This window comes from Triticum aestivum, chromosome 6A (genome assembly GCF_018294505.1).
Source record: "Triticum aestivum cultivar Chinese Spring chromosome 6A, IWGSC CS RefSeq v2.1, whole genome shotgun sequence".
In the NCBI taxonomy this organism is placed as follows: domain Eukaryota; kingdom Viridiplantae; phylum Streptophyta; class Magnoliopsida; order Poales; family Poaceae; genus Triticum; species Triticum aestivum.
In genome coordinates, this window is record NC_057809.1 from 86275292 (window position 1) to 86299786 (window position 24495).

At 46.2% G+C, this 24495-nt stretch overlaps 3 protein-coding genes across 3 annotated transcripts; all 3 read left to right on the top strand.

Annotated features, from left to right (window-relative positions):
- Nucleotides 1-1797: 1797 nt before the first annotated feature.
- Nucleotides 1798-17614, top strand: LOC123132210 (phosphoglycerate mutase-like protein 4). Its single transcript, XM_044551985.1, has 7 exons — nucleotides 1798-2085; nucleotides 2965-3097; nucleotides 15523-15573; nucleotides 15760-15870; nucleotides 16021-16152; nucleotides 16762-16837; nucleotides 17242-17614. The coding sequence occupies exons 2-7, from the start codon at nucleotides 2996-2998 to the stop codon at nucleotides 17463-17465; spliced, it is 696 nt and encodes a 231-aa protein (XP_044407920.1). The 5' UTR covers nucleotides 1798-2085; nucleotides 2965-2995; the 3' UTR covers nucleotides 17466-17614.
- Nucleotides 17615-18908: 1294 nt separating this feature from the next.
- On the top strand, nucleotides 18909-20240 carry LOC123129476 (uncharacterized). The gene is made up of 2 exons (XM_044549626.1): nucleotides 18909-19642; nucleotides 19768-20240. Exons 1-2 carry the CDS (start codon nucleotides 19009-19011, stop codon nucleotides 20238-20240), a joined length of 1107 nt encoding a protein of 368 aa, XP_044405561.1. The 5' UTR covers nucleotides 18909-19008.
- Nucleotides 20241-21122: 882 nt separating this feature from the next.
- On the top strand, nucleotides 21123-22476 carry LOC123130354 (eukaryotic translation initiation factor 5-like). Its single transcript, XM_044550269.1, has one exon. It carries the CDS (start codon nucleotides 21172-21174, stop codon nucleotides 22474-22476), a length of 1305 nt encoding a protein of 434 aa, XP_044406204.1. The 5' UTR covers nucleotides 21123-21171.
- Nucleotides 22477-24495: the final 2019 nt, after the last annotated feature.

Genomic DNA, 24495 nt, shown 5'->3' on the forward strand with positions numbered 1-24495 from the left:
CGAGGCGGCGGGGCGCGGGGCGACAGAGCTCGGGGGCGCGGCTCGCGGGTGCGCGCAGCCCTCCGGCGACCGGCCGGCGAGGCGGCGGAGCGACGGAGCTCGGGGGTGCGGCTCGTGGGCGCGCGCAGACTGCGTGGGCACGACGGGAGAGAGGATCGATAAAATGCACGGGTCCACATCGGGAAAAAGTTGCTATATATACGTGTTGTGTTCCGCGTGACGAGGCGGAATTTCCTAACGGACGCTCGCTGCATTAAATTGTCGAGGCTTCGCACAGAGGTGACCAAACTAGCGATCAAGACGGGCTAGCCCAATTACGAAATAGTGCACACGCTACAGCTTCCGGTTTTGGGAACATTCTAGAAGGTTCTTGAACCGGGTTTTCACTGGTTTTTCTGTTTGTTTTCTTCTTTTTCTTTTTCTTTATTTGTTTTTCTTTTTCTTTATTTCATTTTCAATTCCTTTTTCTTCTCTATTTATTTCTTTTTGTTCTCAAGAATTTCAAATTCTTTTCCAAAATTCTAAGAATGTTCCGAAGTTCAAAAATGTTATTGTTATTGATTTTTGTTTACAAATTCAAAAAATGTTCTTCATTTTCTAAAAAATGTTCCCATCTTATATAAAATGTTCGCTTTTCAAAAAATGTCTGTAAGTTCAAAAAATGTTCATGTTTTCAAATTATGTTTGGGAGCTTCAAACAATCTTCCAATTTCAAAATTTGTTCAACAATTTCAAAAAAAGTTCATGTTTTCAAATTTTGTTGGGAGTTTCCATAAATGTTTCTGTTTAGAGAATTGTTCGCAAATTCAAAAAAATGTTCATGTTTCAATTTTTGTTCGGAAGTTTCAAAAAGTGTACGCAAGTTTTAAAAACTTTTCATGTGTTCAAGTTTTGTTCAGGAGTTTCGAAAAATGTTCCCAAATTTAAAAATTGTTCGAGTATCCAAAAACTATTTTAAAATTTGAAAAATGTTCGGGTTTTCACAGAAAACTTTCACGTTTTCTCTTTTTGGGAGATTTTACAAAAATGTTCCCGTTCTCAAAAAATGTTTGCATTTTTTGAATTTATGAGTTTTTCAAATTCTATTCAGAATTTCTATAAGTGTTCGCTGTTTCATACAACCTTCACGTCTTTTTCTCAAAAATAACATTTTGCGTACAAAATTTAAAAGACGTTCGGATATGCACTCGGTTTTATTCTTAATATGTTGTGCTGCGTTAAAACCAGGAATCTCTCTAGCTGAACTGGCTAGCTGTATATCTTTGAAGCGTCTGGTCTCAGGTTCGAACCCTGCTTAGAGCATATTTCTTCTCGAGCGCTGCATTTTTCGTTCCGTGCTGGTCGCTATGGGCCGGCCCAGTCGGGAGACCCGCCTGTGCGTCCGGTCGACATTCTGCCGCAAAGAGCGGCAGATAGGAGCTCTCTGACGAGGCAGGAGCCGGCCGAAGTTTCAGCCGGTGCGCCGGATCTAAAGACTTCCCTTTGGGCTTTGGCCACTCAAACGTGCGCGTCAAGTTGGTCGGCCTGGCTCAAACCCAAGTTACCAGCGACCGTCGTCGAATCGAGCCATTAGGCAGCCAGCTCTCGCTATGGGCCGGCCCAGTCGGGAGACCCGCCTGTGCGTCCGGTCGACATTCTGCCGCAAAGAGCGGCAGATAGGAGCTCTCTGACGAGGCAGGAGCCGGCCGAAGTTTCAGCCGGTGCGCCGGATCTAAAGACTTCCCTTTGGGCTTTGGCCACTCAAACGTGCGCGTCAAGTTGGTCGGCCTGGCTCAAACCCAAGTTACCAGCGACCGTCGTCGAATCGAGCCATTAGGCAGCCAGCTCTCGCTTCATCGCCAACACGTCGGCCCAACGCCCCATTGCCTAGCGCGGTCGCTCCACGGCACTGGAGCAGGGCGGCGCCCCAGCAGCAGCGGCGGCGCGCGCCGCGCTCGCCGGCCCGGCCCTTCTCCCCGCGCTCGCCGGCCCGGCCCTTCTCCCCGCGCTCCGCTTCCCCGCGTCGCCCGCCTCTGGTCGGCAGCGCCTCGCCCGCAGCCTCCTCTGCTCGGTTCCTCCCAGCTGGCGCCGAATTCCCTGCTCTAGGTGAGCAATCTCGTCCGTCATCTCTCCTCCAGTTCCGCCGTTAGTTCGGTTCGCCGTATCCGTTTGTGCTCGACGTATCGGGATGGACCTGGGGCCCTATGCTGCTACTTCTGGTTGATTCAGCGAGACGAGTTTAGACTTCAGATTAGATTAAAAATCCTCTGTGGCGCTTGTTTCTCTGTTTTGTTTCCAGGTTGTAGTTGATTTTTTTAGGAAGAAAAAGGGAAAACTATGCCAGTGTTTGTAGTGATTGTCATGGCCCGTTGTTGATTATTTTGTTGGTGACCTAATAATACCTGAAGGCAGATAAGTAGGCATCATCCTCTTTGCTTTTCAGTTTTAGATACCTGTTGATTTGCCATCCTGAGCATTGCTTCCTTCTCATTGTGAACCGAGGCCAATCATGTGAAATTGTGAATACATTCACATTCATTGGGCTATTTACCCAAGGATGGTGACATGGGTAAGATGTATGACTGCCTGTGTACTAGCCTATTAGTTTGTACTTGAGTAGTTCAGTATCTTTATTTGAGTGTTGATAAAAGAATACCTGGCGATCAATCAAAATTTGGGAGTTGCACTTGCGGTTAAATGTCCTTTGCACGTTGCTACTTGCTAGTGGATTTGCTTCTGCATTGCATCTTTCTATAGTTTGCACGGAACCATTGGTAATTTCTAGGCACTATCTGATTTGGTTTTTATACTGACCACACCGTTGCTGTATGGAAAGTTGTTGATTTTGCAGTTGGTGCCATATAGATTGATAGTGTAATCCCGTGTTCCCTTTCTGGCAAATACCTTTGGCTGAATTGTTTTTTTCAGTCTTACCTTGTATGCAGAACCGCTAGTGCATGATGTTTGACTTGTTTTAATCTATAGGTGTCAGAATCTCTTCGCTACAGCTTTAGGGATGTCGTCCTCTTCCACAATAGAGGGCAAGGATGGCGAGTTCACCGAGGTTGTGGTAGTGCGGCATGGCGAGACTTCCTGGAATGCCTCGCGCATCATACAGGTGATCACAATTGCTGAATACTCCCGTATGTTTTTTCATTGAATTTAGAGCTTGGTACTATGTACTGTTAAAAGATAGGCGAGCCAGCCGGCTGATCTGGCCTGCGGATCAGCCGGTTCGTGGGACATTGGATCAACCCCCTTCTAAAGGCCAGGATGCAGCTTATATATGTCGTATTGTTTCTTCTGTTACAGTCCATGCTCAGTTGCATGCATACATTTTTTGACTTTTTTCGTCCTCTTTGGCCTGGAACCCTGGTTCTATACGGGTGCCCCTTTGCAACATGAAAACTACACACGAAAAGCTTGCATAGGATGGAACAGGGTTTGTCTTTGTCTCTACGAGCATGCCATTGAGCTCTTGGCTATTTCTTGTAAATTCAGAGCATGTCCAACTCTAGACGTTTACATAGATGATAGAAAACAAAATAAATATTGTATAATAAAAAATTCACCGAAACACTCTATTTCTATATTGAGCCCTAATTACATGCTTTCAGTAACGGTAAAACCGGTCGGAAAACCAGTCCCTGCACACAATATTTTAACTTGTGCGGAAAAGTGCTCGACACCACTTTTTGCGTCGATGCCACGTGCGACGCTAGGATTGGTTGGCCCAACTATCCATCGGCCAGGATATCACTCCCAGCGCCCTCTCCTAGCACCCGTGTCGGGCATGCTCTTCCAAGTTGGTCACTAGCAAGCATGATTTTGCCCCTCAAGCGTCATGACTTTGGCTTACAACATCGGTAGCATGGCTTCCTAGCATCACAATTCCGGCTTTGCTGCAGCAGCATCATCCATCCTTGTAGCGGTGCGCGTTATTGCAGCATTGTTGGTCCATCTTTGCAGCATTCCGTGATTCGGCTTGTAGCATCGCTAGTTCAGCCTTGCAATGTCACAATTTCACCTTGCAGCAGCGGTGGCCCCACCTTGCAGCGTCGTGTGTCTCGACTTGCAGCATCGCCGATCCGGTCTTGCAATGCCATGATTTCGGTTCTGCAGCATCGATGGCACCGTTTTGCACCGTCATGTGTCTTGATCTGCAACATCGCTGGTCTGGCCTTGCAACGTCACTATTCCAGCTTTGCAACAACAGCTGCCCACCATGCAACGCCAAGCGTCTCGATTTTCAGCATCACCCGCTAGGCATTTCAGCATCGCTATTCCAACTTGCAGTAGCGACAATTGTCCTTGAAGCGGCGTGTGTCCGGCTTGCAACGTCGTGCAACATCGATGCACGGTGGCCCGGCTTAGAAAATGAAACAATGATCAGCCTTGCATGTCGAGCGCTTGCAACATCACGTGATCGGCGAGAAATTGGATGATGAGGACGTTGTCTCCCAACTGCCTAAACGCGAATTTGATTCGGTAGTCTCGGCGACGTGCTCGCTTGTGGAGCTTATATTGGTTAGTGAGCTGTACGACCAACTTGTTAGTTTTGAGACGCCATATCCATGCGTGGCAGAAGGTCGCAACCCTCTGCAAACGCCGCTGCCCGCGGCGCCCTGACAAACCACAAGTCTAAAGGACCACCGCAAGCACGCAGTGGTGGTAATGGAAACAACAACCACCACCACGACAACTTTAGCAACAACTTTGTCGGCTCCCATGGCAACTCTAGAGGAGGTGATCACCCTGACGGTACAATACACGGTGTGGCCTCTGGAAGGGAGCCCGGCAACATGCCTGCCTCGGGGCCCATGAAGCTTGGTGAAGGTCCAACTACAAGAGGGGATACCGAAAGCCCGTACGCGCTGCTATGGATCATCTTGGCGTGCAAGCCAAGATGGCGGCAACTTAGATCAGATCGATCTCCTGTAAAACCCTAGCCCCCGTCGTCTATATAAGGTGGGGTCTAGGGGTAGTCATTCCCATCTACATTGGTAGAACCATAGTCTCATACTTCATCCTCCATGGTAATTCTCGCACGAGGTACCCCATCATGAATACAAACCAAAAGTAGAACGTAGGGTGTTACTCCGTCCCGGAGTCCCGAACCTGGGTAACTTCTTCGTGTGATCTCCAATCTGATACTTCCGGCGACGTTCGCCACGGTACTGACCGGTTTATGTACCGTCAGTTGGCGCCAGGCACGGTGACAAAAGTGGCCGGAAGCCCGGAAGTACCAGATCGGATGTCACACGAGGAAGTTACCCAGGTTCGGTCCTCCGGGGAGGAGTAACACGTTACGTCCTGCTTTTGGTTTGTATTCATGGTGGAGTACCTTGTGTTGGATTACAATGGAGGATGAAGTATGAGATTACTGAGAGTGGTTCTACCAAAGTAGATGGGAACGATTGCCCCTAGCCCCCACCTTATATAGATGACGGGGGCTAGTGTTTTACAGGAGATCAATCTGATCTAAGTTGTTGCCATCTTGGCTTGCACGCCAAGATGATTCATCGCAACGGGCTTCCGCGATCCCCTTTTATAGTTGGACCTTTATCAAGCATCATGGGCCTCAAGGCAGGCCTGCTGCCATCCCCCCTTCCCGGAGGACACCTCCGGTGTATTGCATTGACAACAGGGCCAAAGAAACAAGGGCGATAACTTTAACAACAACTCTGTCGGCTCCCACGGCCACTCTGGAGGCGGTGATCACCCAAAGGAAGAACAACGGGGCCAAGGCTATGCCAACAATTACCTTGTCTCAATTCTCCAAAGTTTAGTGACAAATTTGTCGCTAGGGCCACCCTACATGGAAGTGTTGAGGAGGTATGGTTGCTCCTATGGTGGATAAAAAAAGAACATGGGGCAACCACAACATTGTACGCTATTGACATGAATTGGTAAGTGGACACGGGAGACACATTCCACATCACCGCCAATCTCAACCAATTAAACACTCGTGACCGCTACAATGACAATGAACAAGTCCAAGCCGCCAGGTATGGGCATTAGTCATATCGATTATTCATCAATTCAAACACCAGACTGTTGGCAAGAGCCTCTCTCTCTCGCCTAGTTCTGGGTGGATACACACACGCACGCAAGCTGTTCGAGCAAAATGGACACAAGCAAAAACAGAGGAGGAGCAGAGCAGCACACACACAGGTTGGTTTTCCAGGCAACGAATGCCCTTTTCCATTTACTAAACCAGCGACACACTCCGGCTCTACTCTTTTGATGTCCAGTTACAGAAACCAACACCACTGTAGCCATACCAGTGCACGCACACAGCCCACACTCTGCTACAATACTTGGGTACACACTCAGTACACCCACTACGTGAACTGATGGTTGCAACAGATGCAGTTCACCATCACTCCACTCACCCACAGTGCACCAACACATGGGCACCTTCCAGGTTTTACCACGACCATATTACAACAGGTTTACACAACTAACAATCTTCCTCCTAAACCTTGTTGTCTTCATTTGACAACCACCATGCCAATCCTTCGTCTGAGCTCCAGGAACTTCAAACGCCCAAGGGGCTTGGTAAGTAGGTCTGCCAGCTGATCTCCCGTTGGAACATAGTTCACCCCGATCTTGCCATTCTCCACACAGTCCCTGATAAAATGATAACGTATATCGATATGCTTACTGCGATCATGGTGAACAGGATTTTTGGCCAATGAAATAGCCGACTTGTTGTCAACCAACAACTCAACCTGAACTGGCTGCTTCCCTTCCATCTCAGCAAGTAGTTGTCCAAGCCACAAACCCTGACAAGCAGCACTAGCGGCAGCAATATATTCAGCTTCACATGATGAAATTGCAACTACTTTCTGCTTCTGGGACAACCATGTAATTGGACTCTTGCCAAGGAAATAGAGTACTCCAGTTGTGCTTTTTCGGTCATCAACATCTCCACCGTGATCACTATCAGAGTACCCAAGCAGGCTGGGCTTTTCTCCTTTATTCTGAGAGTATTTGCATCCAAGGTTCAGAGTTCCACGGATATACTTCAGAATTTGTTTCACCGCTGCCATGTGCTGGGAATTTGGGCTCTCCATGTATCGGCTTACAACGCCAACAGCATAGGAGATGTCAGGTCTGGTGTTAACCAAGTACCTGAGGCTTCCTACTACACTCCTGTAGTATGTTGGATCCACTTTGGGTCCTTCTCCATTCTTACTTAACTAAAGCCTTTCTTCCATGGGTGTTTGACAAGGATTGCAATCCAGCATGCCAGTCTTCTCTAGTATCTTCAGTGCATATGCAGATTGGCAGAGTGAAATGCCATCTTCAGCTTGCGCAACTTCAATGCCAAGATAATATGAAAGTAGACCCAAGTCACTCATACTGAACATGTCTTTCATCTGTTCCTTGAACATAGCCACTTCTTCTGCACTAGAACCGGTTATGATCAAATCATCAACATATACTCCAACCAGCAGTCGTGCATTTCCAGAATTCTTCATGTACACCGCATGTTCAACAGGACTTCTAATGAAACCAAGAGACAACAAAGTCTGATCCAGTTTCAAATTCCAGGCTCTTGGAGCCTGTCGAAGCCCATACAAGGCTTTCCTGAGTTTCAGTACCTTTCCTTCTTTGCCAGTTTCAATGAAACCTGGAGGTTGTGCTACATACACTTCTTCCTCCAATTCTCCATTTAAGAATGCTGATTTCACATCCATATGGTGTACCCTCCACCCTTCATTTGCTGCCAATGCCATTAGTAGCCTCACAGTTTCTAGGCGTGCCACAGGTGCAAAGACCTCATCAAAGTCAATGCCATGACGTTGCACATACCCCTTGGCGACTAGCCTTGCCTTGTGGCGTATCACATTGCCTTCAACATCTTTTTTCAATTTAAATACCCATTTCAGTCCAATGGCTCGCACTCCAGTAGGTGGTGTTACCATTTCCCATGTATCATTTTCTTTTATGGATTTCAGCTCTTCCTCCATGGCTTTCTTCCAATGCTCATGCTTCAGAGCATCATTGTGGTGAGTTGGCTCCTCTGCACCTAGCATACACAACTCAAGTTCCTCCATATGGTCATAATCAGCTGGACTCCAGTGTGGAGAGGTAGCATCGAAAATCTCATCAAGGGAGCGCATTTTCAGTGGAGCAGATGATTCAGGACTTTCTGCAGCAACAGAGGATATTGGTGTCACCATAGCAGGTATAACAGGTGACCCTGGAAGCACTGCTTGCCTAGGTGTAATTGGTTCTGTACCTTCCCTGTTTTCTGCATTTTCACCTTCTTGAGCAGAATGGTCATTCACTGATTCAGTTTGTTCAGGTTCAAAGTGAACCAGAAACCTATCAGTGTCATCACTGATCGTGACATCATCTCCACTGGACCACTGCCAACCTTTTGATTCTTCAAAAACTACATCCCTTGATACACACACACGATTTGTCTCTGGATTGACAAGTCTGTATGCATTTGAGCCTTTCTCATAGCCAATCAATACCATTGGAATACTTCTGTCAGCTAATTTCCCACCAGATGGACCTGTTACCTTGACGTGAGCCAAACAACCAAAAGTCCGAAGATGGCCAACATTTGGTTTATAGCCATTCCAAGCTTCATAAGGTGTTTTTCCAGCAACACTCTTCGTGGGGGCTCGGTTCAAGATATAAATGGCAGTAGCAACTGCTTCCCCCCAGTAACAGCCCGGCATATTTTGGCTTTTCAGCAGACACCGTGCCATTGCAACTACAGTTTGGTTGCGTCTCTCCACAACTCCGTTCTGCTGAGGGCTGTAGGGTGCAGTGAGTTGGCGTTGAATTCCATGATCTTCACAGAAGGAATTGAATTCAACAGATGTAAATTCTCCTCCTCTATCACTCCTGAGCACTTTCAACTTCAGCCCACTTTTCAACTCTGCAGCTGCTTTAAACCTTCTGAATGCAACAAATGCTTGATCTTTGGTTTTCAGCAGCACTCCCCACATGAACCGACTGAAATCATCTACTATAAGCATAAAGTAGCGATTTCCGGCAGGAGTTGCAGGTGTAATTGGACCACACAGGTCTGTATACACCAACTCAAGACTTTTTTCTGCTCTGAAAGTTGCGTGCTTTGGAAATGGTAGTCGACGCTGCTTGCCAATGAGGCAGCCGTCACATACCCTGTCCTTGTGGCACACTAAAGGAAGCCCTTTAACCATGTCATGCTGAGCTAAAGACCTCAAGGCATCAAAATTTAGATGACCATAACGAGCATGCCACAACCATGACAATCAGTGATAGATGACAGTAAACACACAGGCATGCCCAAACTAATATTCAGTATATACAGCCTGTTCTCTCCTCTTGGTACTTTTACTAGCAGTTTTCTCCCTTGATCAAATATTTGCAGGTACCCATCTTCTAATATGACCTTGCAACCATACTCTTCCAACTGTCCGAGACTAATGATATTACTTCTCAACTTTGGTATGTAATAAACATCAGTTAGCCCACGATGAGCCCCATCTCTTGTAGTAATAAGTATGGTACCCCTGCCCTCAATTTCAACCAGGGAACCATCTCCAAATTTGACTACTCCAGTAACTGAATCATCAATACTAGTAAACATTGCTTTGGAGCCTGTCATATGGTTGCTAGCTCCAGTGTCAAGATACCACATTTTAGTGTCATACCTTCCATCATCACTAAGTTGTGGTTTCACCTTTTCTTCATTGAGGTACACCCTGCCCTTTGCTTCTACTGAGTTACCTGATATTACACAGGTTTCTGACAGTAGAAGAGCAGGTTCTTCATTTTGCTTCTCAGCCACCATGGCTCTTTCTTGCTTCTTCTTCTTTGGCTTGGTGCATTCCCTCGAGAAATGCCCTTTTTCACCACAATTATAGCACTTGAATTTTTTCTTCGGAGTTGCAGCAGATTTCGCGCTCGACGACTGGTCATCGCCTCTTCCGTGGTCACTTCCACGGTCAGCGCCTCCCTTTCCACTACCACCTGCTCCGTTGCTGCCCCAGTTCTTCTTCCCGACGTAACCTTCCCATTGCTTCCTGGTCAGCATGAGGTGCTGTCCATCAACAGGATCACCAAAGCGCTGCTTAATGCGCTCCTCATACGCCTTGAAGCGCCCGAGTAGGTCCTCCACCGTGAGCGTCTTCAGATCGACACACTGCTCCAATGCGGTGACCAAATGCATTAGCCGCGCTGGCGCCGCTTGAAGCATCTTTTGGACAACGGTGATCTCCTTCACCTCATCGCCGAGCGCACGGATGGATGACACCATCTTGTTCACGCGCGTGGCGAAGACCTCTGTTTGCTCGTTGTCGCCCATCTCCAGCCCCTCGAAGGCCTTACGCAGCGCCTGCAGGTTCGACTCGCGCACGCGGTCATGGCCGACGTGCACAGACTTGATGGCCTCCCACGCCGCCTTCGCCGTGTCCTTGCCGGCGAGCGACGCGAGCACATCTTCCGGCACGCCTTGATAAATTGCCAGGAGCGCGTCACGATCCAGCTCGAACTCCACCTTGTCGGAGTGGACTGCCTCCCACACGCAGGCTGACTGTAGCGCCACCCGCATCTGCATCGCCCAGAGGGTATAGTTGGTGCGGGTGAGCTGCGGGTAGTTGATGGGACCTCGGGGCCTCACCGGCAGCGCCTGGGCCACCGGCATCAACTCCCCCGGTTTCTGCTCTGCACCAGCCATCTCCCCCTTTAGCGTCGCCAGTTCGGCTTTGGCTGCGTCCGCCTCCGCTCGCGCAGCCGCCGCCTCCTTTAGCGCATCCTCCGCCGCCTTGAACGCCGCCTCCGGCGTCTTGTCCATGGCCGCCAATCACCCCTCGCTGGCTCTGGTGCCAATTGTTGGCAAGAGCCTCTCTCTCTCGCCTAGTTCTGGGTGGATACACACACGCACGCAAGCTGTTCGAGCAAAATGGACACAAGCAAAAACAGAGGAGGAGCAGAGCAGCACACACAGGTTGGTTTTCCAGGCAACGAATGCCCTTTTCCATTTACTAAACCAGCGACACACTCCGGCTCTACTCTTTTGATGTCCAGTTACAGAAACCAACACCACTGTAGCCATACCAGTGCACGCACACAGCCCACACTCTGCTACAATACTTGGGTACACACTCAGTACACCCACTACGTGAACTGATGGTTGCAACAGATGCAGTTCACCATCACTCCACTCACCCACAGTGCACCAACACATGGGCACCTTCCAGGTTTTACCACGACCATATTACAACAGGTTTACACAACTAACACAGACCGTCCTCTCCACCTCAAAGATATTCTTCATGTTTCTCAAGATAGTAGAAAGCCTTGTATCCGCTAGCAGACTTGCACGTGATAACAATGGCTTTCTTGAGATTTAGGGGCTGTTTGGATTAGAGCCCCGAGCCGCCGTGCCAAAAAATAGGCGTTGATTGAGCAGTTAGTTGCGCGTTTGGTTGGATGCCGATAAATTGGCGTGCCCCCGCTCGCTTGGCTTCTCAGTTCAATTTCACGCCAACGTTTTGGCGAGAAGCGGGCGCCCAATTCCTTCGCCAATTATTTGGCACACCCGTGAATTGGCAGGGCTCGCCCCGGCGGCAACCAAGAGCCCCTTATCCTTGCTCTTTTTTATCAAGGATTAGGAAACAAGAACTTTGCTTCACGGCAGGGGTACGAGAAGATTATACCCCCTCCAGGCCACTTCGTTAACTCAAGGAAAAGCGTGTTTAGTGTCATCAAACCATCTTTGGAGAGATGACATTGTCGTCTAGATCATCTACCGTCATCTATAGTTACGCAAGTTGTTAGTCGCAATAATCTTCCATGTGCTAGCGAGTCGAATAAAAACACCATGCGTGATACGTGTCAAAAAGCCAAGAGTCATAAATTACCATATTGTAATTTGATTAGTGAACTAAGTGCTCCTTTAGAGCTTATATTTTCTGATGTTTGGCGCCCTGCGCTTGAGTCTTTTGGATGGAAGAAATACCATGCTAGTTTTATTGATGATAGCAAGTTCACATGGATTTATCTAATCAAACACAAATCTGAAGTATTCCAAATATTCCATGATTTTCAAGCTCTCGTGGAACTACAATTTAGTAAGAAAAATCTTGCTATTCAGTCTGACTTGGGAGTAGAGTATGAAAAACTCTCTCTCTCTCTCTTTTTTTACCAAAATTGGTGTCTCTCTCATCCACACACTCATCAAAAAAATGGCTCTGCTGAGCGAAAACACCGTCACATTATTGAAACAAAATTGTCTCTTTTAGCTGAAGCTTCCATGTTCCTTGAGTTTTGGATGAAGCTTTCAATTGCCGCCACATATCTTATAAATCATGTACCTAGTAAACTCAACAATTTTGAGACTCCACTAGAACGTCTGTATTATCACAAACCTGATTTATTCATGCATAGATGCTTCAGCTAACAGTGGTCTATTTGAACAATGTGGCGTTTTCGCGCATCAGAGCCATTTTGTTGATGTGCGTGTGGAAAGAAACATGATGGGAGATGCCAATTTTGGTAAAAGGAAGTTTGAGTTTTTCATACTCTCCTCCCCAATCAGATTGAAGAACAAGAATTTTCTTGCTAAATTGTCGCTCAATGAGAGCTTGGAAATCGTTGAATTTTTCGAACACTTCAGATTTTTGTTTGATTAGATAAATCCGTGTGAGCTTGCTAAATCATCAATAACATAATATTTCATTTGTCCAACAGACTCATGCAAGGGCCCAAACATCAAAAAATATAAGCTCTAAAGGAGCACTGGATTCACTAATCACTCGGATATGGCAATTGATGGCTCTTGCCTTTTTGACATGCATCATACATAGTGGTTTTATTCTGACTCACTAGCACATGGAAAGATTATTATGACTGACAACTTGCTTAACTATAGATGACGACAGATGACCTAGAAGGCAATGCCATCTCTTGAAAAAAGGTTTGGTGGCATTGAACAAGCTTTTTCTTGAGTTTCTCTCGGGGGTGGGCTGTGTGGCATGACGAGCTGCGAGGCCATCCCCTGATTTGCTTGAGGCTGGTTATTGCTGCATGACTCATATAACTGGCGAGGAGCTGGTTCATAGGTGCTTGGCTTGCGGGGCTCTCGATTGTGGTTGCTTGACCTGTGGCTCTGATGGGAGGCCGTGCTGACCAAGTCACCAGATGCCCTGGCGTGGCTCTTGGATAGCTTGTAAAATTGTTTCCGGAGCTTGTAAAATCTCCGAGGTCACCAGTTAGGGTCCGGGAAGATCCAAGTGCTCCCTGGACACTATGTCCGACCCTGAGTTCGGGGGGCGCGGAGTCCCACCCAAAGGAAGGGTATCCGACTCAAGGGATTCGGAGGTCCGAACATAGCTAGTCCTTAATTCAGGAGAAGAAGTGTCTTCGGCTCGTTCCTCGACGACCGCTACCAGGTGGGTGATTGGCGGGAGATTGATTTCCCTCTAGTCAGGTTTAAGCCTGATCCGATCATAGGCCGTTGAAAGCCCCAGGGCGGCGATGCAATCTAGCAGCTCGTTTAAGGACGAGATGTCCGCTGGATCCATCTTTTCGGAGTATTCGAGACCGATGCAGGGGTGGTGTTTGGCGATCGCGGGGGACACTGTCGGCTTGATGGCCATGCGGGCACCCACGGTGAAACCGCCGAGCTAGAGGACCTGTCCTGAAGCTAGGCTCCTTCCAGAAGTGATATCGCCGTTGATGACAAGGCGAGACATAGATCGCTTTTCGTGACCACACAACGGAGCTCTCAGTGAAAGCACCATTGTCGGTGTCTAAAACCCGCAGATCTTGGGTAGGGGGGCCCAAGCTGTGAGTCTAAGGATCAATGGTAACAAGGGACAATGGGGACACGGTGTTTACCCAGGTTCGGGCCCTCTCAAAGGAGGTAAAACCCTACGTCCTGCTTGATTGTATTCGATGAGTATAGGGGTTACAAGAGTTGATCTACCTCGAGATCGTAATGGCCAAACCCTAGCTGTCTAGCCTATGATTATTCTGATGCCCTCTGTGGACTAAACCCTCCGGTTTATATACACAACGGAGGGGCCTACGGTTGTACAAAGTCAGTTTACTGAGGAAAGGAGTATTACACCCGGACACCAAACTTGCCGTTCTACGCACATAGGAGTCCTACCCGGGCACGGGAGGTGGTCTTCTACCTCGCCTTCACCACCCATCAGTCCGGCCCATTTCAAAGAAACCGGACACCTGGGGACCCCCTAATCCAGGACTCCCTCAGGCATAATTATCTTGCATGATCACTGTTGTGTTGAGAGGCTCCATCCCTAGCTCAGATATCTCCTTGTCCGGATATCCATTGGGGAACCTCACATTAGTGAGGGCCCTTGCCGCTGCCTGCATATTCTTTGCCGGCGTGTGATAGGACACGGGCTTGGATCTACGGCGTTCTCGAGTGCTTGATCCATCCTTCTACTTTGGAGAGCTAGGGCGGTTGTATCTGCTGTCGGCATGGTCTTTTGATTTTTCTGGCCGAGACTGGAACTGCTCCTCAGACCTCTGCAACTCGGCTGCACTCTCACAACCCATCAGTCCGGCCCATTTCAAATAAACCGGACACCTGGGGACCCCCTAATCTAGGACTCCCTTAGGCATAATTATCTTGCATGATCATTGTTGTGTTGAGAGGCTCCATCCTAGCTCAGATATCTCCTTGTCCGGATATCCGTTGGGGAACCTCACATTAATGAGGGCCCTTGCCGCTGCCTGCGTATTCTTTGTCGGCGTGCAATAGGACATGGGCTTGGATCTACGGCATTCTCGAGTGCTTGATCCATCCTTCTGCTTCGGAGAGCTAGGGCGGCTGTATCTGCCGTCGGCATGGTCTTTCGATTTTTGTGGCGAGACTGGAATTGCTCCTCAGACCTCTGCAACTCGGCTGCACTCCTTTCCAAGCGTCTCTTTTCCTTTAACCTTGTTGAGGGTCGCCAAGATTTCACCCGGCTAGACTCTTGGGCCTCGTTGTCCAAGATCGGCTCGTCAATCGCTTCGATGTCATCATCATTGATTTCTTCCGCCTCACCGCTTTCCTCCTGGTTCGTATCCGATGTGCCTGCCATGTAGCAGGCCTTGATTGAGGCCGCCTTCCATGGTCTGTGAAGTGCCGCAGTTGGCGGGTGGCTATTGGCTTAGTCACCCATCTCCTCATACTTGTACCTGAATAAGGAGAGAATGTCAAAATTTATGTTCTGTTGCTCCTCGGTGTAGATTTAGATTGCCTGGTAGCTACAAACACATATTGGCCTTCTCTTAATTGAGCAAGCTATAGTAATTTAGTATTTCCAGCTTTCTCTTGCAAATGACCATGAATTTGTGATGGTGCTGAGCCAATTAGCAGTTTTGTAGTGTGTGTGAGCAAATGCCAACAAATAATAGCTTCCTAGGGCCATTTTCCCTTATCCGATTTTATAATCCGAATAAATAGGTAGGAGCAATAAATTTAACGGTATGATATGATTTTCACCTCTGGTGCGTATTTGCACATTACCCAACCCTCAACTGATCTGATATGTTATCCTACTCTTGTGTTAGGGGCACTTGGATGCAGAGCTGAATGAGATTGGGAGGCAGCAAGCTGTTGCGGTATTGTATGGCTTACTTATATTACTACTCCCTCGGTTCCTAAATATAAGTCTTTTTAGAGATTCCACTACGGACTACATACGGAGTAAAAGAATCTCTAAAAAGACTTATATTTAGGAACAGAGGTAGTACACGACATCTGGAGTAGCATTTTTTATGTGGAACTTGTGTGACTCTAATGCCCAGGTTGCTCATCGGCTGTCTAAAGAAGCCAAACCAGCTGCCATATACTCGTCAGATTTGAAGCGGGCGGCAGAGACTGCAAGAACAATAGCAAAAATCTGCAATTTACCAAATGTTTGTTCATTCACCTTGACCCTTTCTGTTATTCAAATATCTCGAGCGTACACCATGTTGTTGCCACGTAATTTGTGCAGTCTCTGCATCTCCGCACACCTTGACAAATTGCTTGATATAATATTAATGAGCAAACAATTTGCATTATAGGTTGTGTTTGATCCTGCACTTAGAGAAAGGCACATAGGAGATGTGCAGGGCCTGACGCTTCAAGATGCTGTCAAAGAAAAGCCAGAGGCTTACAAAGCTTTTATGTCCCACAAGAGAAACCAGCAAATTCCTGTAAGCATTCACATTTTTCTACTTTTGAGAAAATGTTTTATCAGTTGATTTTATTTTTTTGAGCTAAAAGTTGATAGTAGTTCACTGACCAGTGGAGAATGCTGTACTTAGAAATATTGCAAATACATGGTTGGTTGTAACCGTAGTCTTAAAGATGTCACAAGTAGATATGCATCGACACTGCACCATTCAATGGCCTGCATGTAGTCAACCATTTTGTAGGCTTGAACATGTTGAACATGGATTTTTCTTCCAGTGGCAAGAACATTGTTCACTTAATATGACGTGCTCCTGAAATCCTAATGAATTGAGGTATTAATGCAAGTCACTGTTTTTGGTACCCTGCCGTAGACTTGCAGCTGTTTCTGAGGGCAACTTAACAGACAAAGAACTCTGCCATATCAAACTGTCATTTCTTATGAACTTACACACACAACAGGTTCATATAGGTTTGTACATGAAAGACGGTTTTGTATTCTAGGTCGATTTTTATCATACAGGATGCTCATACAGCTTTTCCCTAACCAGCCGTATGCTTGTATCAGCCGCATGCGTTAGCTTGTCTTGAAAGATTTATTGTTCTGAATTTTTTGGGGCTTGTCCTTTCAGGGTGGTGGAGAGAGTCTTGATCAACTATCAGAGCGATGTGTCTCGTGCCTGTATAAAATAGTCGAGAAACATAGAGGTAAACTCCGGGCTTCAGACTTTTCCCTGCAAAAAAGCAAAACGAAACAAAACTGTGAGCTTCAATTTTTTTCTTTGACTTACAACTGGTAGTAAATCAGGCTATTATTTTGTAAACTTGTCAACCTGGATAAAAAATATATTTCAATCTCGAAAAAGAAAACCCTGAGAGTTTGCTCACCACCTATCAAAAGGAATGCTGTTCAAAGAAGGGGTTGGCTTATTGGCATCCTTTGGTTCTTGTGGGCTATGGCCTATGGGGGAAATACTGTGTTAATGTTTAAAACTTCAAATAACCGTTAAAGAGAAATATTTCTGACAAAAACTACCTGTTATGCATGAGATTGCTTACTTGGCTATGACCTTCTGAGCATTTCTGAACCTGCTTTTCTCATTTACTAACAGGGGAGCGAGTTATCCTGGTCTCTCATGGCGGAACCATCAGAGAGCTCTACAGGCACGCCAGTCCCATGCCGCTCCGCGGTAAGATACACAACACGTCGGTTACAGTCGTGCTCGTTTCTGGTGAGACTGGCCGCTGCATTGTTAAGATGTGTGGAGATGTTAGCCACCTTGAGGCCACCGGTGTTCTGGAGAATGCCTTTGGCGGCGACAAGTCTTCAGCCTAAGAGCACCCTACCTGCAGCAGTTCTTACATGTAGAGGATACAGATACAGTGCCATTTTTGTCTGTCATGATTTTGCTGTAACACATACGAATGCGATATATGGAGCGGATGCTACTTAAATACGGACACGAATCAGATGTTACCCAATTCGGAGCATATATGGATTTTAGAATTTAGTGATGTACTCCTCCATAAACTAATATAAGAGCGTTTAGATCACTAAACACTTATATTAGTTTACAGAGGGAGTATTATGTGGCACACTAAGTTAGCAACTGTGTGAAACAAAATTATCTACTCGTAACACTCCCTTCGTCCCATAATTTAAGATGTGTGTCAAAAAATGTCTTACATTATGGATGAAGGGAGCAGATGAATAGATAATACTCCTCCGTCAGGGAATAACTGTCGCTCAAACAGATTTAAACCCGAGGTGGGTAGGTTTTGCTACAAAGGAACCTAACCAACAATTTGCATAATATTTCCAAATGTAATCATACAAATACAAAAGTGAAATTTGACCACTTTTTATACTTTTATGTTGTACAATTGAGATTTGGGGCTAGAATTGCTTAAATTTGTAAGCATAATTTATCTTGAAATATGAATATCCACTTTCACATCCAGATTTTTTAAATTCTCTACTCCCTCTGTTCACTTTTATAAGGCTTTGTAGATGTTTCAGACACTGTGCAAAACAGCTCAATTTTACTTGTCTGAAACGACTTATAAAAATAAACGAAGGAAGTATCATATTTGTATTTATAAGATAAATTCAGATACTTTTCACATCAAGTTACATTTTTATTCTTTTTTTTTGTGGGCAGTTATATTTTTGTTTGGACAATGATGTCAAGCTGCTATACCGGTATTTCCCCGAAATACAACAATCGGGTATTCCAAATTATCTGGTGCTACTTCCACGCCTACAACTTGTTTTTTTTTATGATTTGATCATTTGAAGATTGTTTTTTATTTAGGGACATTTGAAGATTGTTAATCCGCGTGTCACATGATATATGCGGTCAGTTATATAGGAGTATTAGCAAAATACAGCAAATAATTTAAAAACAATTTGTTTATGCTCCCAATACAACGGCAATTATCCGGTAACTTAGGGCCTGTTCTGAACTCCTCCAGCTTCTAACAATTTGTGTAATGGTCGATTATCCTTTGCTATCTAAACTATTTGTGTCTTTTATGTCAAACCTAGTGCTTGAACCTTCTTTATGACTATGTTGTTGAACTACTTGATACTATTTCATCTATTTATTATATGCATTGTGGAACCATCTTTATGTCTATGTTGTTGAACCTAGTGTTCGCTATTTATGTATGCATTATGTCTATGTTGATTCAATTGATGCTAACTTTTGTTTCATATATTGGTGGTTGTTTATATGCAGATGTCATCGGATAGTGAAAGTGATGATGACACAAATTATGAAAGAAAGAAAATTATGGTTTTCCAATTTCAACATGATATGGACATGCGTTGTTCGGGTGTGTCATCCATAGTTGGGAAGTATTGTAAAAGTTGAGTCATGAAGGCCGACCCCAGGACATCTAGGTTGAGTGGGTTTGAATGGTTGCAAGAGACTATTGGAACACCCGGAGAGACGTACACAATGTTGAGAATGAATGCAAATGTGTTTTTTGATCTTCATGACAAGTTGGTGGGGGAGTATGGCCTCAAAGAAACATGCTTCGTTACCACTTATGAGTCTCTAGCTATGTTCTTGTGGACCTTGGGAGGGTGCAAATCAAATAGGAGAACCCAAAACCGTTTCAAACATGGAGCGGATACAGTCCACCGAAAGTTCCATGAGGTTCTACAATGTGTGGTCAAGATGTCATCTCACTACATTAGGCCTCAAGACCCAAATTTTCGCATCGTGCATGATAGGATTAAGCGTGACAAAAGGGCTTATCCTCATCTCAAAGACTGCATTGGTGCAATAGATGGGACACATGTCAGGGCTTCTATTCCGGAAGGACCTTCAAAAGTAAGGTATATTGGAAGAACAGGTGCAACAACTCAGAATGTGATGGCAGTATGTGACTTTGATATGCATTTCACCTACGCTTCAATTGGACAACCGGGTTCTATGCATGATACAAGTGTGTTATTCCATGCAATCGAAAATGACAAGGCCACACTCCCGCATCCTCCAAAGGGTTAGCATTTCTTCATATTGCAACTTCTGTAATATATCCTCCAATTCACATGCATGTTTATTGTTATTACAACTTATGCATCATAACCTTGAACTCACAATCATGTGTGTTTCTTTTTTGTATAGGCAAGTATTACCTAGTAGACGCCGGCTATCCTAACAGGGATGGCTATCTAGCACCATACAAAGGAGAACGCTATCATGTCCCCGACTTCCAGAGAGGTGCACCCCCAACTACTCCTATAGAAAAGTTCAACCGGATCCACTCCTCCAAGCGCAATACCATAGAGAGAACTTTTGGTGTTTGGAAGATGAAATGGCAAATCTTGCTTAAGATGCCAAACTACTCAATCAATACACAGAAGATGATTGTTGCGGCTACTATGACACTACACAACTACATTCGCCTCCATGACAAAGAGGATCTCCACTTTCTTCGGTGTGAGAGGGATCCGGATTATGTTCCAACTATTCCAGATAGATACAAGAAATACGTTATTCCTCCAAATGCATCAGATGCTTCAACATCGGCGGAAAGTACTCCTAATATGGATTTGTTTAGGCATGAACTTGCTACCGCCATTGCTCTTAGTTGGTGAAGTAATCATGTTCATGTCTTTAGATGGGTGGCCATTTTAATTTGCAGAACTTATATGCAAATGAAGCTTTTGTTCTATGACAAAGGACAATACCTGTTATTCTAAATTATATAACCTGTCTTAACTAGGATAACTTGTCATAACTTGTACGTACTGATTTGTACATTGCCTATTGTTATAATCCAGTACGTCTCGTGTAGGATAATAGATACTCGGACATTTTTTGTACTCACCCAGAATTGGGTTATAGCAGAGTACGTGGTTGTAGGAAAATAGATACTCGGATAATTTTTGTACTCACCCAGAATCGGACTGCATGGTTCTTTGTACATCCCTCTATATACACTAAAAATACGCAGAAACTAGTCCCTGTGAAAAAAAAAACGCAGCAGTTTTCAGCCCAGATGTTCTCTGCCTACTGCAACCCAGCCCCTTTTTATCTCTATAAAACCAGCCAGGCCCGAGCTGGGCTGATTCCAGCCGGCCCATGCTCTAGCCGAACAGGCCAGCAGCCTCCCCAGCGGGCCAAATCGCTGGGAGAAGCTACGAGGTGCAGAACGCTCGGCAAATCGCTATGTGGAGTAGAAGCTAGCTTCAGGAAGCACGCTATATTCAGTTATTTTTTTTCTTTCAATCTTACCTTGTATGCAAAATCGCTAATGCATGATCTTTGGCTTGTTTTAATGCAGGTAGCAGATTCTCTTTGCTACAATCTGACAAAGTGGAGGGCTTGGAAGTCCGAGTTTCTTTCATGTCTGGACAACACTTGCTCTACTTCAGATCAATTGGATTGCCGGGAGAGTGTTCTCATACAACGAGAAAAAGGGATAAGCTTCTCTTCCATCACTTGCCACTGCTCAAGGTCAGCTCAAAGGCGGCTCTTGCTTCTGAATTTGGGCACGGCTGATAGGATCAGAAAGCTTGAGCCAAGATGGCGCTGCAGAACATTGGCGCTTCGAACAAGGATGACGCCTTCTATAGGTACAAGATGCCCAAAATGTTAACCAAAATAGAAGGCCATGGTAATGGCATCAAGACAAAAATCGTGAACATGGTTGGCATAGCAAAAGCGCTTGCCAGGCCTGCTTCCTACACAATGAAGTACTTTGGCTGTGAGCTTGGGGCACAGTCTAAATTTGATGACAAGACAGGGGTTTGCATAGTCAATGGTGCCCATGACACTGCAAAGCTGGCCGGTCTTCTTGAGAACTTCATCAACAAGTATGTTCAGTGTTATAAGTGTGGCAACCCTGAAACAGAGGTTGTCATCTCCAAGAAACAGACGCTATCTCTGAAATGTGCTGCATGTGGCTTCATCTCGGATGTTGACATGGACAAGGTCGCTACATTCATCATGAACAACCCGCCAGAACTGAAGAAGGGAGGCAAGGACAAGAAAGCTATGAGAAGAGCTGAGAAGGAGCGGCTCAAGGAAGGTGAGGCTGCTGATGAGGAGATGAAGAAACTCAGGAAGGATGGGAAGAAGAAAGGTGCTGCATCCAAGGACAGCACTGCAAAAGGTGTTGCTGCAAAGAAAAATGCTACTGCTGGTGGTTCTGATGAAGAACATGCAACCTCGTCAACTTACAGTCAAGCTGCGGACTTTGCAGCTGCTGCAGACGACGACTACGACGACGACGATGATGACGGTGTGGAGTGGCAGACTGACACGTCAGCAGAGGCTGCGAGAAAGCGCATGGAGGAGCAGCTGAGTGCGGCAACTGCCGAGATGGTTATGCTTGCCACCGAAGAGACAGAAAAGAAGAAGAAGCATGCCAAAATGACTCCATATGATGAACTGGTCGAGGAGATCAAGGCCAACGTGGGCAACGCTGCCACTGCAGCTCAGATCAAGGCAGTGCTGTCCTCCTCAACCCTCCCCGCCGCCAAGGACGCGATGGGCGCCCTCTTTGAGGCGCTCTTCCGCGGCGCAGGCAAGGGGTTTGCAAAGGATGTCAAGAAGAACAATGACTACCTTGCTGCTGCCGTGCCTGACGAAGGAGCCCAGATGCTGCTGCTCCAGGCCATCGAGGCGTTCTGCGGCAGGTGCAGCGCCGAGGCCCTGAAGGAGGTGCCGGTAGTCCTGAAATGCCTGTATGATGACGACGTCCTGGAGGAAGAAGCCATTGTCCAGTGGTACGATGAAGCTGTTGCTGCCGGCAAGGCCTCCCAGGTTGTGAAGAATGCCAGGCCGTTTGTGGAGTGGCTCCAGGTCGCCGAACCGGACGAGGAGTGAAGAGGCCGTGCCGCTTGATCCCGTTTATACGCTTTCTCTTTCTACCGCCTACTTGCTTTAGGTATCTTTTCATAGTGTTTGAAGTGTCCATTTTTTGGATCAGTATTTTAAGTGTCAGACGTTAAACACTTGAGTTGTTATGGTTGATTCTGTGTTGAATCGGTTAAAATATTTCTTTATAACAAATTATGTCTTTTGATAGTGCTTGAAGTGTCCATTTTTGGACCAGTATTTGAAGTGTCAGAGGTATGCGTGGTTTGCTGCATCCGCTGTGTCCTGTTTTCAACTATTTCTTATAACAAATTATTCAGAATTTGTACTTACTCTCGTTTTCCAAAATCATGCTTGCATTTACAGTTGTAACAATGGTGCCGTTTACTCTGCTGTTGCTGAACATAAGTTGTTGAACATTTGTAAGCAGACCACGAGTGTTGTGTGGTGCTGTCACTTGTTAGTTCCAAGAGCAGGAAAGAGAAGTACTCCCTCCGTCCCATAATATAAGAGCGCTTTTGACACGACACTGTAAAAAATGCTCTTATATTATAAAACGGAAGAAGCGATGCTTAATTATTTTCTCTTTATTCTTGAAGCATAACAAACTTCAAAATAATAAATAGACTTCTAACCAGTATTTTAGATTTTGCCTTATGCGATTCCATGTTAACAGCCCACAAGTGGCAACTTTATGCTACGTTGTTCTAAAAAAACTTAAGGCTACGAGTGATACTCCTAGTCCCCGTTGGATTCTGCTGGTGGTTAAGCTGTCCCTCATGTTCAGTCAAGACGGACTTAGATTCAGTTAACGGACGGACTAGATCAAGTGCAATTATGAAGATCCAATGGCTCACATTTGTTCGCCTACTAACTATATCGTGTCACCGTCTCTCTTGTACTATATTTTTTCTACCATTGTCGGGCTATATAAAAGTCGGCACCGTGAGGTTGTATCCTCATTACATTTTTTGGCAGATAGACTGTAAGGGATGCCCGTATAGTATATAATTGGTGTAACAAACCGAAATTACAAGTACCATACCTTGAACCTAGCTAGGTGGGAAAGCATCAGCCCCTTTCAACCACAAAACTATGCCTTAATATGTTGTACCCCCCTCATTCCCCATTTCGGAGATAACTCTATTATACTTTAAACATACTCCGGTATAAATGTTTTCTTGATCTGGATCGAAACCCTAGTTCATGTTCATTCCCAAATCCCACGACCCACTGCTTTGGGGCATGGCGATTGGTATCATGAGCGCAATCTCTCATTGGTGGCGTTTGCGACTTGGGAGGTCGTAGAAATTTCCCACCCTCCTCGCCCATTTTCTTGGTAGCGGCGGTGCCAGAGTTGATGGCGCTGGTGGCAGGGAGTTTTGAGGGGCGTTGGAGGCGGTAGACATGTGGAGTTGGCAATGGTAGACAAATTCGGTGGCACTTTGTAGGCATCAACTGGTTCGTCAAGCCCCTTGCTCCAGTGGTAAAAATCCTGGTCGATAGCAAGCGATGTTGCATCTAGAGGCGCTGGTGTTGGTGGCTGATGGTGTTGGGGAACGTAGTAATTTCAAAAAAATTCCTACACACACGCAAGATCATGGTGATGCATAGCAACGAGAGGGGAGAGTGTTGTCTACGTACCCTCGTAGACCGAAAGCGGAAGCGTTAGCACAACGCGGTTGATGTAGTCGTACGTCTTCACGATCCGACCGATCAAGTGCCGAACATACGGCACCTCCGAGTTCAGCACACGTTCAGCCCGATGACGTCCCTCGAACTCCGATCTAGCCGAGTGTTGAGGGAGAGTTTCGTCAGCACGACGGCGTGGTGACGATGTTGATGTTCTACCGACGCAGGATTCGCCTAAGCATCGCTACAGTAATATCGAGGTGGACTATGATGGAGGGAGGCACCACACACGGCTAAAAGATCAAACGATCAATTGTTGTGTCTATGGGGTGCCCCTTGCCCCCGTATATAAAGGAGCAAGGGGGGCTGTGGCCGGCCAGGGAGAGGGCGCGCCAG

Excerpts from the sequence above, each read along its gene's own strand:
- LOC123130354 (XM_044550269.1), top strand. The coding sequence starts at position 21,172 with ATGGCGCTGCAGAACATTGGCGCTTCGAACAAGGATGACGCCTTCTAT.
- LOC123129476 (XM_044549626.1), top strand. The coding sequence starts at position 19,009 with ATGAAGGCCGACCCCAGGACATCTAGGTTGAGTGGGTTTGAATGGTTG. Across the intron at positions 19,643-19,767 it reads ACTCCCGCATCCTCCAAAGG|GCAAGTATTACCTAGTAGAC; the intron begins GTTAGCATTTCT and ends TTTTTTGTATAG.
- LOC123132210 (XM_044551985.1), top strand. The coding sequence starts at position 2,996 with ATGTCGTCCTCTTCCACAATAGAGGGCAAGGATGGCGAGTTCACCGAG. Across the intron at positions 15,574-15,759 it reads GGAGGCAGCAAGCTGTTGCG|GTTGCTCATCGGCTGTCTAA; the intron begins GTATTGTATGGC and ends TCTAATGCCCAG. Across the intron at positions 16,153-16,761 it reads AGAGAAACCAGCAAATTCCT|GGTGGTGGAGAGAGTCTTGA; the intron begins GTAAGCATTCAC and ends TTGTCCTTTCAG.